The sequence below is a fragment of the Onychomys torridus genome, chromosome 16, assembly GCF_903995425.1.
Source record: "Onychomys torridus chromosome 16, mOncTor1.1, whole genome shotgun sequence".
Taxonomy (NCBI): Eukaryota; Metazoa; Chordata; class Mammalia; order Rodentia; family Cricetidae; genus Onychomys; species Onychomys torridus.
In genome coordinates, this window is record NC_050458.1 from 66501031 (window position 1) to 66515465 (window position 14435).

At 51.6% G+C, this 14435-nt stretch overlaps 1 protein-coding gene across 2 annotated transcripts; it reads right to left on the bottom strand.

Annotated features, from left to right (window-relative positions):
* Positions 1 to 2061: 2061 nt before the first annotated feature.
* Positions 2062 to 7627, bottom strand: Krt5 (keratin 5). Of its 2 annotated transcripts, XM_036207716.1 has the most exons (10): positions 6977 to 7531; positions 6214 to 6428; positions 5434 to 5494; positions 5232 to 5327; positions 4964 to 5128; positions 4473 to 4598; positions 3898 to 4118; positions 3109 to 3143; positions 2601 to 2708; positions 2419 to 2540 (listed from the first exon to the last, which is right to left on the bottom strand). In XM_036207716.1, the coding sequence occupies exons 1-10, from the start codon at positions 7529 to 7531 to the stop codon at positions 2419 to 2421; spliced, it is 1704 nt and encodes a 567-aa protein (XP_036063609.1). The 2 variants fall into 2 exon arrangements, with proteins under 2 accessions (XP_036063608.1, XP_036063609.1); XM_036207715.1 differs by having other exon boundaries at positions 2062 to 2708; positions 6977 to 7627.
* Positions 7628 to 14435: the final 6808 nt, after the last annotated feature.

Below are 14435 nucleotides of genomic sequence, written 5' to 3' on the forward strand. Positions count from 1 at the left end.
ATGTGGCCTTGGTGAGTTGTAGTTGTGCTCAGTGTGCAGCAAGCTTACACACGGACCTCTATTACTTTGGGTTACCTTTGTAAGTTCCACTTTATAGATTTCATTGGTCTGAATCAGAAGTCATAGTAATGGTCACTTAGGAGGAGGCATGTAGGGTTGGGTCCCTCATTACAATACCCTTGGGTGCTGTGTCTCTGTCCAGAACTATCTGCATGTCCCATGTTAAGCTCTGTCTGCCAGTTCTACTGTAAACCAGGCCCGACGCTAAGCTCAGTGGAAGGTCCCTTGCCGTGTGGCTGTTGGCTGCATGTCTCAGGCTGGCACAGCCCTCTTTTTATGGAGTGTGCAAGGAAAGGACTGATAAGCCCTGCAGAAAATGGTCCTGTTGGGTTGTGGCTTACATGGAGGAAGAGTGTTACAATGTGGCACACTAATGCCACACTCCAACAGGCCCTGTGAAATTCATCCGCTGTTACTAAAACTTGCCAGGCCTCTGTGGATAATTGAAAGAAAAAAACACAAACACAAACACAGACAAACAAAAGCCCTTTTTCCCTGGGCTATAGAGGCAAACCAAGGAATTATGCAGTTATTTCTGTGGGAGCAGCCTCCCACCCTGGTAATAATGATAGGGGGCTCTCCAGAGAAGGACATATATCAACATGAAGTCTCCAGTCTTACCATAGTACATCCACAAACAGGAGGGAGAGGAGGAGTTGGAACCTAGAGGAGATGAAAGAGTTGGGATTGGGGGTGAAGGAGGGGAGTTGAAATTGGGGGAAGCAGAGTAATGAAACAGGATTCCACAATTTGATATAAGTAGAAATCTCAGTGACTCTGAAAGAATTCATACAGCAAAAGATCAAAAAGTGTGCCGACTGGCTTCAGGCCTCTGCCACAGAGGTTATGAATTACATTCATATCTGCTGAAATACTCCAGATGACAAAACTTCATGGCTTTAGTCCAAGCTGGAGTTCCAATTACACTTATACATGAGAGTCCTACCAGACAGTAACAGGATGCCCCTGAAGCCTTGGGGGTTGTAGCGACTGAATCCAAAGGAGAACCAGCTACCTCCTCTAACTCATCAGAACTATTGATTCCTAAACGTCCCCACAAGCATATCATCTTTTAAAATACCTGAGTCTGGGCCAATAGATTAAGTCTTAGACACTTAAAAACTTTCTTGAAAGAAATGGACTTCATGGGCCTTCCTTTCCCAGAGTAAATGAAGCATGCCCTGCTTCATGGGATCTGCTTAGGGAAGAAGAGATGGTTCCACCTTCTCCATACAACCCAGTTGGGCCTCTGTTTATACTTGGAAAGGATGAATTGTTCTGTACAATAGAGTTCCACTGCCTCAAGGTCATAGCAATAAAGTACCTACAACAAACATTGCTGAAGGTACTGACTCATCCACTCCATCCCACTCATGAATTTGGCTCACCATACTCTGCTCTGTGCCTCTTTTAACAGCCTTCACCTCTGAAGGCTCACAGCATGGCTTCCCAGACATCCTTTAAGGGATTTATTTTACACAATCACTCATGCGTGAGTGCAAGGGAGCTCACCACAGAGGGCATGCCAGCGTCACCTTCAGAGGTCCTGCCACCTTGGATAAATCACCAAAATGTCACTTGGTGAGCTGTGAAGGACTAGATCCCTGACACTGACAAGAAATGCCCGTTGACCCTCTTGGGACCCATGATGTTAGACAATCTTGGCATCTTTTGGCCAATAGTCTTCATTTACCAACCTCGGTTCGGCCCATTTGCCATCTGTTCCTACCAATCAGCCTGCCTTAAACAGCTCCCCCTTCAAACTGAGCTCTAAAATCACCTGAGTGTGATTCAGTGGACACTCACTGCTGAGCTTCGGCAACCTCCTGCCTGCTTCGTGGAACCTGTGGACCCTGTGGACCACCCATGGTCCCACTCCCCCCTTCGGGCCCTCCTGTACCCCCTGGGAATCATCAAAGAAACCGAGCGCACCTGGACAGGTCCCACCTTGTCTCCAGGATAACTGTAGATCTGTAGAAAACCATTCAACTCAGAGGCTTATATTATAAAAGCATTTTATTGGACACACTCTGGAGGAAGTCAGAACCAGAATTAAGGTGGGTGTCAGGGTAGGGATTCTGTTTTGGTGGCTGACATTCTGGAAAACTTTGGATGTCTGTGTCATCGAGGACCATCTATAGGTTCCTAAAAACTGACTTGCGGCAAAATGTAGAGCTATGGCATGGGAGGCCAGAGGTTGGGATTCATTCCCTCCTGGGAACCAAAGCGCATGGTTCTGCAGTAGGTGTGGTCTAGACTGCTCTCCAGAAAGGGCAGGCCTGGTTGACCGCCTAGAAGAAGCAGTCTCCATGGGCATGGGGCTGCCCATGAGGGCCAGGGGCTTGCAGCAGGCTCTTCTTAGCTCTTGAAGCTCCTCCGGGAGGAGGAGGTGGTGGAGACGAACTTGACACTGGAGCTGCTGCCCCCGCCGCTGCCAAAGCCCACGCCTCGGCCACTGCTTGCACTGAAGCCAGAGCCCCCTACACTTAGCCCACCACCCAGACCAACGCCCCCACTGCTGCTGGAGTAGTAGCTTCCACCTCCACCTCCACCAAGACCGCTGCCAAGGCCCCCACCAAAGCCGCTGCCCCCGCCAAAGCCAAGGCTGCCTCCTCCATAGCCGGAAGAGACACTGTTGGTCACAACAGCTGTGGAGAGAGAGGAATGGGTGAGACGGATCTGTCAGATTTATTCCACATGGCTAACATGTTTGATCACACCTGGGGTGGAATGTATACCTGACCTTTTTACAAAGCAGCAGACCGGGCCAGAAGAACTAAATTATTCATTTGGGGTCCCTGACAGAAAACTAAGGACGTAAGAGACAAGGCATGGGGCCTGGTGCTTTGTAGAAGCAATGATTAAGGACAAAGCTCAATCCGTATGGATCCTACAGGAGATCCGATGGAGCTATGTCCACCTCATGTCCCTGCCCGTGTCTGTCCCTCCACCACCTGCTTCTCACTATCTGGTAATCACTTATTGGGACGGGGAATGTCTGGTATCTAGAAACAGAAGGATTCCAAGTGGACACTCTAGGCTACTTACAGATGTTGACTGGTCCAACTCCTTCTCCGCTCAGCCTGAAAGACACAGAAAGTGGGGTAAGAGTGAAAAATCTCTCCTCCCAAACAGCAAGGCTGGCATTGTCATGGTCAGGGCCACACCAAAGCCAGGCACCTGCCAATCTCTAAATTCCTGTAAGTTAGAAAAGATCACACTCCCTGGAAGGACTGTCCCCAGTGAAGAGGATGTAGCCCAGAGCTGGGCTGTCAAAGGGAGATCCTAATTCCCATTCTCCTCCACCCAGTTTCTGGGAGGTGTGAGTAAGCAGCAGCAGCCATATGCAGCGAATATGCACAAAGCAGACTTTGCCGTAGGAGCCCCCATTCTGCAGGAGACCTCCACTCAGAAGGAACCTCACAGTTAGTCATGCCTATGCCAGAAAAAAATGAAGAACACAATAGTTTGAGAACCTGGAGGAAATGAGTTTAGGTCGACTAGAGCAGCCATGAAAGGTTTCCCAGAGAGAGAGAGAAGAAGAAGGATGACAAAGAGTGTGTGTGGACACCGAGGTCTAGAAAAGAACATGAGCAAAAGCAGAAAGAGGACACGGTGAGGGACACATCTGCTGAGGGTCTTGGTGGATTGAGGGGGACAGAGGGCAAGAGAGTGGAATGGGGAGTGAACCAAAGGCACCGGTAGAAGCCTGTGGTATGCCCACGTGTCAGACTGAAAGCGGATGATGTTCAGCCATTAGTGTGTGTATCTGGCACTCTTCACCAAACTCTCCTTCCTCAAAGGGGAGGCCACCTCAGATACATGATGTCTGCCCACCTGCACTCCTCGCCCTCCAGCAGCTTGCGGTAGGTGGCGATCTCCACGTCCAGCGCCAGCTTGGTGTTCATGAGCTCCTGGTACTCCCGCAGCAGCCGGGCCATGTCCTGCTTGGCCTTCTGCAGGGCCTCTTCTAGCTCAGTCAACTTGTTCCTAGCATCTTTGAGAGCCAGCTCTCCACGCTGCTCTGCATCAGCGATGGCATTCTGTAGGTTGGCACACTGCAGAAAGAAAGGGAATGGTGGGGATGTGCAGTGCTGAGCTGTCCGAACGGTCCGTTGTGAGCATCTAAGTCAGATATATCAAGCCTGGCGCCCTAGAAAGAACTCAGTACATCCTGGCTGTTATAAATGGTGAAAGATGGCAACATTGGGAATTGTTCCAGTGGTGTGTACACGTGAGTGCGTGCATGTGTGTGCATGTGTGTATGCATGCATGTGTGCATGTGTGTGTGTGTGTGTGTGTGTGTGTGTGTGTGTGTGTGTGTGGTGTGTACATGTGTCAAATGCAAAGCAAAAGAGATCTCTCATCCTAAGTCCAGGGCCTTCTTTTATCCTCTTTTAATTCCTCCCTACCTGCTTCTTGACATTGTCAATCTCAGATCTCAGCCTCTGGATCATCCGGTTCATCTCCGAGATCTCATGCTTGGTGTTTCGAAGGTCATCGCCGTGCCGGCCAGCTGTCTGTTGCAGCTCCTCGTACTAATGATACAGAAAGAGAAGGAAGACAGTTAACACAGGGTGGGATGCACTTTTCCCAAGTCCGTAGGCAGGAACTGTCGAGAGGTGGTGGAGCCCTCTGGGGCCTGGGGCTGGTTTGGGCCTTTGCAAGGTGCTGTTCTTAAGTAACTTCTTGAGAGTCTCAGTCCTCCTCAAAGTACTGCTGTGAAATGCTTCCTAAGTTCCTGGGGTTTCGTGGAAAATAGATAGCTGGCTACTTTGCAATGTGTCTCAAATGGCCTCAGTAGTCCTGGGGTCCTGTCCTTAGCATTGTTATGGTCTGGAATCCTAGACACCCCTAGACAGGTGCATCCTCTCACTCAGGGGATATTCACTCAGGCACTCACCTTGGTCTGGTACCAGGACTCAGCCTCTGTTCGGCTTCGGTTGGCAATGTCCTCGTACTGTGCCTTGACCTCAGCAATGATGCTGTCCAGGTCCAGGCTGCGGTTGTTGTCCATGGACAAGACCACAGATGTGTCTGACACGTGTGTCTGCATCTGAGACAGCTCCTAGAGGGATACCTGACGTTATTTAATGAGTTCCATTCAAATCTCCCATTTATTGTATCATAATAAAATACCCACAGGAGAAAAATTTAAGTTAATTGCTCACCGCATCAAAGAACATCTTCATAAAGTTGATCTCGTCCATCAGGGCATCAACCTTGGCCTCCAGTTCTACCTTGTTCATGTAGGCAGCATCCACATCCTAAGGAAATAGGGGTGATTGCCATCCAACAATATGCACCTGCCTTGAACGGCTCCACCCCAGGAGAGCATAGCCCAGGGCTATGGGTTCTCTTCACCACACCCACCTTCTTCAGCATCACAAACTCATTCTCAGCAGTGGTACGCTTGTTGATTTCATCCTCATACCTGGTGGTAAAGAGACAGGAAGTATTAGTCCGATGACAAGGGCCAGGTAAAGAGTCTCTTGCTACAGTCACTGTGAGCTTGTTTTCACACTGGAAGGAGGCTGGTCTCACAGGCAGACAAGTAGCGGGCACCATGAGCCCTGGGCAAGTCCTTACCAAACTCTGATATGCTGCCTTCCTGGGAACTGCCTGCCAAATACCCATTCTAGTATCGCTATTATTCACTTGTTTCAGCAATAACCCTGTAGGAGTGGGGGTGCAGCTCAGTGGCAGAGCACTTGCTCAGCGTGCACAAGTTCCTGAGTATTCACACACACACACAAAGATAAAACACTAGCAGCCCAGTGAAGCAGTAGCCAATCTGTGTGGCTACAGCTAGGTTCTGTCACCAGTTCCTGTTCTGAGTAGAAACAATCAAGGGTCATGCTGTGTATTTTGAGGGCACTGGGAGGAGAGCCCCAAAGAGTGAGGGTTCCAGGATGGCACCGTTCACCAGGTGGTGCTAGGGGCACATGCTAGCCGGGGAAGGTGAGTGAGTGCTTTATAGAGAGGCTGAGCCTGGGGCTGGAACTTTCTAAATGGAGGCTTAGAGCTTTTTCTTTGTGGTGTAATGTGCATGCTTCTAGCCCTCGGGGAAGACAGAAGCCTCAGTCTGGCTATGGAACATATCTGGTACAAGGAAGTCCCCCATGCCTCTCTTTCCACCACATTACAACTCACTTGTTCTTGAAGTCCTCCACCAGATCCTGCATGTTCCTCAGCTCTGAGTCCAGGCGGCCCCTCTCCCCCAGGACCCCATCCAGCTGCCTCCTGAGGTTGTTAATGTACTGCTCAAACAATGGATCCAGGTTCTGCCTCACAGTCTTGGTGCCCTGCTCCTGCAGCAGGGTCCACTTGGTATCCAGGACCTTGTTCTGCTGCTCTAGGAACCGCACCTGGAGGGGCCGAGTGTGAGAGGGAGAAGTTTGGGTTCCAGGCTTCTGTGACATTTTTACAGGTGTGCCACTTGTCACATGCTATCCCACCAAACCTTGTGTTCAGTGCCTGGTCTGTGACCTGTGGGGGACAATGAGCAGTGAAATTCCCAATCTCCTCCCAGTAGGGAAGGTAGGTCCCTTGTGCAGGGCACAGACAGCCCAGTAGTGGCTGGCTGGAGTGTGGTCCAATTCACTGGGGCTGGAAAGGCTCCCAGACTGCCTTATAGATGCCTCAGCCTCTGTGCAATCCCGTTATGAGAAACACAGAGCTCATCTCAACACACTGGAATCAGACACCCTTAAGGGGCCACCTCTGGAGGAGAGCAACTCTGACTCTGCCAGCTGCCAGCCTAACTAAAGAGGAGCCCCAAGCCAGGACAGAGTCAACTAGAAACAATGGCCATGTTTGAGCAGAGACTAAAGTATCTTCCCTCTGAGACCTCTGCCTTTGGCATTCACTCGAGTCTACTCCTGTGTAGGCTGCTCTAGAAAGAACCACATCTCACCTTGTCGATGAAGGAGGCAAACTTGTTGTTGAGGGTCTTGATCTGTTCACGTTCCTCAGTCCTCACCCTCTGGATGGTGGGGTCGATTTGCAGGTTCAGAGGAGTGAGGAGGTTCTGGTTAACGGTGACCTCTTGGATGCCTCCAGGGGGGCACACAGGGAAACCAGCGCCCCCATAGCCACCACCGAAGCCAGCTCCACCGCCGAAGCCAAAGCCACTACCAGCTCCACCGCCGAAGCCAAATCCGCTGCCAGCTCCTCCTCCTAAGCCATAGTTGCCTCCAGCACCAGCGCCAAAACGGTTCCTGAAGCTGCCACCGCCAGAGCTGAATGATATCCTTTTGGAACCCCCCACATTGTACAGGCTCCGGCTGCCGTAGCCACCTGCTCCACCATAAGCACCCCCAAGGCTGACCCTACTACCACCACCACCACCACCACCACTGCGGGACACTGAGCTGAAGCTGGTACGAGAGACAGATGGAGTGATGGCCGAGGAGGCACTGAAAGAGCGGCTGCCCCCACTTCGGAAGGACACACTCGACTGGCGAGACATGATGGTTTCTGGAGGAGCGAGAGCACTGGGTGCTGGTAATGAGGAAGGTGCTGGTGAGGTCAGCGGCGCTCAACAGGACGCTGTGGGTGGCTCTGTTACTTAGAAGCTTCAAGGCCCCCTTTTATCCCATTAGAAGTGGGTTGGGCAGGAGAGCTGTCGAGCTGTGAATGATTAGTGGGCTGGGCATGCCTGGGGGGCAGCTGTGAGCTCACCCAGCACACCTGCACAGTGGTGTGGGGTGCAAATGCTCCTCCCAGCAGGCTCTGCTCAGTTAGAAATAAACCTTCATTGCAGCGCTGGTGTCCTGGCAGTGAGTTGGGGGCCTGGGGTCAATTGTCTCTTGTCACCACAGGATCTGGATGCTGTGTATAGCCTAGAAGGATGCTGGGAACCAAGGGACATTTGCCCATGGCCACTGTCCTAAAGATCCTTACAGAATCAGTGACATGACCCACCATCCCAGCCTGGTTCATGCTGCCTTGTCACCTTAGGAGATCTGGTCCATCAGTGGGCAATGATCTGCTCTTCTTACACTTGGCTGTTCAGCAGGTGCTGCAGAAACCTGAGCTCTTGGCAAAGCAATCTAAGGCCTCACATTTTGAGAATGTTCCAGAGAAGTGGGGTCCAGTCCTTCACTGCACTGTGCTTTCTTTAAGGGAAATCCATTTACCCCAGATACCACTGGGCAGGTTCTCCTGCAAGATTCAGACCAGAAAGGCTCCCTCAAGCCCCCAGCTTATAAAACAGAGGAGGAAGATCCCCTCACCCAGGCTGTACACCACTGAGTTCTCTTTAAGGCCAGACCCACCCCTCCACAGTTCCTCCTGATACAGCCCTCTGTGTGTCCTTGATGTTCTCTGTCCTGGGCAGGCCTGTGTGGGAACTCAGTAAACTAGCGACCCCACTTAATCCCTTACAAAAAAAGACTTGACACTAGCCTGGCAGCCACGTCTCTCTTGGTGGGGAGCTGCTCTGCCAGCTTCCCCAGTACCCCCCAAGCTGTGTTCCAGCAAGTTCTCAGTTATTCCAACAGGGAAGAAGTGAGTCATCGTATCTGTTGATACAGGCTGAAGGCCGCCACAAACACATACCTGCAGGAGCTTCTAATCTCATCAGTAACATGTTGAGAATCGGCCGGCCTGTTATAACGGGGAGCCACCCTGTTCCAGGCAGAGGAAACTGCTGTGTTTCCTCTACCTCCAGCCCAAAGCCTCCTTCAGAGCCAAAGGCATGGAAAATGGAATTTTAAGTCTGCAGACTGACTGCCAGAGAGACTAGACAGAGCAAGTCAGGGGGACCAGGCAGCTGGCACAATAGCCTGCCAGTTACAAAGATGCGTGCTGCCAGAAGGCTCTTCAGCAAAGCCCGTTGGGATCGCCTGTGGCACCATGTGAAAGTAAGGGGATTCGGGCTAGATTTTAGCAAATGTCTGTCCTACACTGTGCCCTGTAATTCTGCATCAGGATTTGAGTGGGAACCCTCTCTGCCTCCTCCCAGGGGAGAGCAGGGCTCTTGGACCCTGTTTGTCTGACACAGGAGGAGCAGTGGGAACTGCCACTATGTGGGAACTGCCAAGGGGGCCGGTTCTCAAGAGATCAGGAGTTAGACACGGGAATCTCTGCGCAAAGCCTCAGGTTGCCTCGAGGAAGCCAAGGCTGCAGAAAATAATTCTTGAGTGCCTAGGGTCTGCTGAGATGGTGATGGCTCACCAGGGGCTGGGCTGAGAAGCCTGCTAATAGGTAATCCTGCAACACTCACTGGTGAAACTGACCTGGCAGCTCCTGGGCAACAGGCATAGGTGTGTCTCTGCCTGGAGGGTCTCTGAGACCCCCAGAGACTACACCAGTATTACCTTTTTTTCTTTTTCAAGACAGGCGTTCTCTGTGTAGCTTTGTGCCTTTCCTGGAACTCACTTGGTAGCCCAGGCTGGCCTCGAACTCACAAAGATCCACCTGCCTCTGCCTCCCAAGTGCTGGGACTAAAGGCGTGCACCACCACCACCCAGCTGGCTACCTTTCGTGGTCTTTTAGAGACCAGATGTGAATGTCCCGAGACACACTGGGGACCCTCATCCCTAAGAACAGCTCTAAGCTTGAGGCAGGTGTCTGGAGTTTCCTAGCAGGAGTGTCCCTCCTTACTGGAAAATCACTGCCAAGGTGTGTCATACCAAACACACACACACAGCATTGGGTACTGTCTCCACTGTCCTTCAGCAAGATCCACCCCTCTGGAAACATTGGGGCATTCTCTTCCCCCTTCAGTCTTCATTGGCTATACTGTGAATGAGGGCTTGCCAAGAAGGAATGTGTTCTGGCTGGTCTGCTGCGGCAGCCACAATCAGAGCGAGGGCCAGCGACCAGAGTCTGGTGCATGGCAAGAACCTACAGCAGGGTGTGTTGGGGGCCTCACAAGAGAAGCAGTAGGAGTCTCCGTGGTAGGGAGGGTGGACCCTCCCACCTCACAAGACCAGTCAGGTATAAGTAATAAAGAAAGCTGTGGAGAGCCAGACACCAGCTTCTCTGCAGAGCGGGAGACCCACCCCAGCTTGGAATGAATCCCTGTGGGCAGGAAGAGCAGGCTCACACTGAGGCCTGGACTCTCCTGCAGGGCACTCCCAGGACATGGTCAGACAAGTCACTTAGCCTCTGTTTTCATTACCAAACCCCATGAAGGGCTGAGGGGTCCCCAGCATCAGACCTTCCTGTCAGAGGGGCAAGTCACAAGACAGCTTCTCTCACCTCTATCCTAGAGAACATACGAGGTGGGCCTGTATTGTGATCAGAGACCACCTCACAGACTCATGGGTGAGAAAGAGGTAAATCCACAACACCTTCCCAGAATCTTCTCCTCAGAGCCCACACTCCAACCTGTGTGTCTTTGAGCAAAGACACTTAACAGAAGATAGTAAAATAAAAGAAAGTAAAAGACAGTGGCTTTGCTCATGCCTGCCAGGGCATCTCATCAGCTTCTCTGTGAACCTGGGTTAATTTGACGGATACAGGGTCCCCTCCACCAAGTCCTTCCCCTGGCCTCTGAGTGAGCCCTTTCCATCCTTGCTCTGAGTCCCAGAGACCTGCCCATCTAGTTCCATCCCTGGGATCATGTCTTAGGGCAAGTCTTTGTCCTCTTCAGGCAGAACACCTTCTGAGGATGGAGCGATGCCTCTTCATGCTATGAACCTCCCTCTGCTCCTTCCTCTCCCATCTAATCCTGGATAATATTCTGGAGCCTTTGAAGGCCCTACATCCTGCTCTAGCCCCCAGGAAAGAAGGCAAGCGATGAGGCCTTCATCTTTACGGTGCTTCCCTTGAGTGTTCTACACAGAAATGTAGGGAGGATGGCTGAGGTGTGAGTCACCCAGTCATCAGGCTGTGGTTGGCAGTCCCATCCAGGAGCCTGGAGCCAGATTCACAGGATGGAGCAGTGAGCCAGCCCAAGACAACTCTTCACAAAGCCTAGCCTCAGGGAGGAATTGAGGGAAGAATTTTCTTGCCTCCACCCAAAACTCCGGGGTCCTACCCCTATGCCTCTGGGACCCACTGTGGGGCTTAGCTGGATCCTCAGGATTGCAGGGGCATGACGTGTGTGTGTGTGTGTGTGTGTGTGTGTGTGTGTGTGTAACTGGCCATGCTGTAAAGTTGGGAAGTTTGGTGCCCACCTCCCAGCAACACAACCATGGTTGCCCAATGAGGTTAGAAACCATGCCAGGTTATCAAGCACTCTTGGACCTGAGTCTAAGAAACTGAGGTAGAAATGCAAATGTCCAGAAATAAAGCCTTCATTTGGGTTGAGCTTGGAAGTCCAAACATCATGACTGGAGTCAGAATCACAAATGAGCCTCCACCCTTAGTGTTGAATTTCCTTATCTAAGTACTTTAATCGTGACCTCATTCTGGGCCACATCTTGCCCCTAATATAACCCTTGAAATATTCAAGAGCTCTGGACATACTGCCCAGTCTCTCACTCCACATTTCCCTCCACGGACTCAGGAGGAAATGTACGTGAGTTTGTTGGAATGGGCCATGCCGGCTGAGATTTTAATGCTGAGCTGGCTGGGTAAGCAGGAAGGGTGGGGTAACACATGGGGGGCTGTGGGGAGCAGCCTTGGCCCTGTCCCTCAGATTTCGCAGGCAATTGGCAGACTAGAGCTGCAGAACCAAGCTCTGTGTCTCCCTGACAGGCCCCTGCAGGCCCCAGGTGCTCTTCCTTCTCTTCAAGGGTGTTTTGCCAGCGGCGTGCATACCAAGTCTTTGAAAATCCCCCTTGCTTGGTTGAAACTGCAGGCTGGAAATCAACAAATACTTTAATTAGTCAGAGGGGCTAAAAACAGATCTACCTGCCCAGTAAGAACCTTTGGGCTTTGCTTTCCCACAACGGGAGGGCTCTCATTTTTAGACAAATAGAGAGGAATTGCCAGGTGCCCCCATACACATTTGTGCATCTGAAATAATGTGCCATTGCCACAAATTTTTTGACTGTTGTTTTTGTTTTGTTTTTAAGCATTTTCTGCCTGTTTTCTCTAGTCCTCACAAGCAGACAGGAGCAGGCATTAACCACTTCTACAATGGAGAGGCAGGGCTGTACTGCCCGTGTGCCAGCCTGCATCCCTGTTCGTTAGAGCCAAGGGAAGCCCCTTCACTCCCCTAACCTGCACACATCCCTTTTCCTCTTCTCCCTCTGCAGACGCCACACTGGGGAGTGGAGTATAGGAGCTGTTTTCTCGGGGCTTCCCAAGAGGCTAGGTGCAGAGAAGGGCCTGTGTCCCCCACCTGCTTCTCCTTGACTTTGGATGAGTTCCATTCAGAGGTTGATTCAGCACAGGGCCTTTTCCACTGTCAGGAAAGGAAATCTGGTCACAGCCAGAAATGACCCCTTTCTTTCCCCAGCTTCCCCCACACTACACTTCAGACAGTCTTCAAGGCTTACTGACCCCAGTCCTGCCTCCCACACACCCTCAGTCCCGCCACACATTCTACTACCGACCTTGCTTTCCTAGCTGCTCGGGCCGGATATCACTGCCAAGGGTTAGCAAAACAGGCTAAGGTTTTGAACAAAGAAATCAAGAAAAGAGAGTAGGCTGGAAGATGGGCAGCAACCACTGAGTGGGGGCTCCTTCACCGAGTGTGTTTTTGAGCCATTGAGAGTGTCAGGCAATGGGTACTGCTAGACTTGGTTGTGTGTGTCTGTGTAAGTCCCAGGTGCTATGTAAGCACAGGGGTGAGCTTCTGTGTAAGCACAGGGGGGAGCTTCTGTGTAAAAACAGGGGTGAGCTTCTGTGTAAGCGCAGGGGTGAGCTTCTGTGTAAGCACAAGGGGGAGCTTCTGTGTAAAAACAGGGGTGACCTTCTGTGTAAGAACAGGGGTGAGCTTCTGTGTAAAAACAGGGGCAAGCTTCTGTGTAAGAACAGGGGTGAGCTTCTGTGTAAAAACAGGGGCGAGCTTCTGTGTAAGCACAGGGGTGAGCTTCTGTGTAAGCGCAGGGGTGAGCTTCTGTGTAAGCACAAGGGGGAGCTTCTGTGTAAAAACAGGGGTGACCTTCTGTGTAAGAACAGGGGTGAGCTTCTGTGTAAAAACAGGGGCAAGCTTCTGTGTAAGAACAGGGGTGAGCTTCTGTGTAAAAACAGGGGCGAGCTTCTGTGTAAGCACAGGGGTGAGCTTCTGTGTAAGCGCAGGGGTGAGCTTCTGTGTAAGCGCAGGGGTGAGCTTCTGTGTAAGCACAGGGGTGAGCTTCTGTGTAAGCACAGGGGTGAGCTTCTGTGTAAGCACAGGGGTGAGCTTCTGTGTAAGAACAGGAATGAGCCTCCTCCTTAGATCTTCTTTCAGGCCCAGACTGGTATCCCATGTCATGTGGACGGGGTGAGAGTTAGTTTTATTGTCATCTTCATTAGTGAGAGACTTCTAGAAAAATCAGTAAAACACAGCTGGGTGTGTCTGTGAGGGTGTTCCCAGAGAAGAGTGGCGTGTGGCTCACTGAGCTAACTGGGAAACTCTCACCCTGAATGTGGGCAGCACCATCATGTAGCCTGGGGACCAGGCAGAGTAAAAAGGCAGGAAGCGCACACTCTAGGAACTCAACCCCTGATGTGTCTCTTTGCTTCTGTTGGTGGTTTTGGATGCCAGACTGAAGATTGTTTGGCTCTTGGATGCAGACTTGGACCCGTGACTGTCTAGAGTGGCTTGGAGGGCTTCAGTCTGGAACTGGGACTCCATCACTGCCCCCTCTTTTTTTCTTGAGGCGTCTAGCTGTTCTTGCTCTGGCTGTCCCACTGCAGATGGCCATTGCAGGACTGCCCAGCCACTGACCATACAAGTTATTTAGTTAAATCCTTTCATAACTGAGTGTGTACGTATGCCTGTGCGTGTGTGCGTGTGCGTGTGTGTGTGTGTGCATGCATGAGTGTGTGTGTGCGCGTGCATGTGTGTGCGTGCGTGTGTGTGTGCGCGCGTGCGTGCGTGTGTGCGTGCGTGTGTGTGTGTGTGCGCGCGTGCGTGCGTGTGTGCGCGTGTGTGTGTGTGCGCGCGCGTGTGTGTGCGTGTGTGTGTGTGTGTGTGTGTGTGTGTGTGTGTGTGTGCGTGTGTGTGTGTGTAGAGGCTACTATTGTTCTGTTCCTCTGGAGAAGCATAGCTAGCACAGCCAGTGGCGTGGCTGACCATGCAAAGGCTGGGTCAGAGCACCCTGCTTGAGCTGGTTTCAGTGGAGAGAATGTCCCCCAAAGATTCAACGACTGACTTCAGCAAATCTACACCGATCTCCCACACTGATGCTGCAAGTTTCGTTCCTGCCTGTGTGGACAGAGGGACTGTCTGGTAATGACCACGAGTGACAATAATTATACTGCAATCATCCTCTGTCTAAACCTCGTGGATCTCCGACACCAGGGGAGAGTGGTTAAATTCAGCTCCC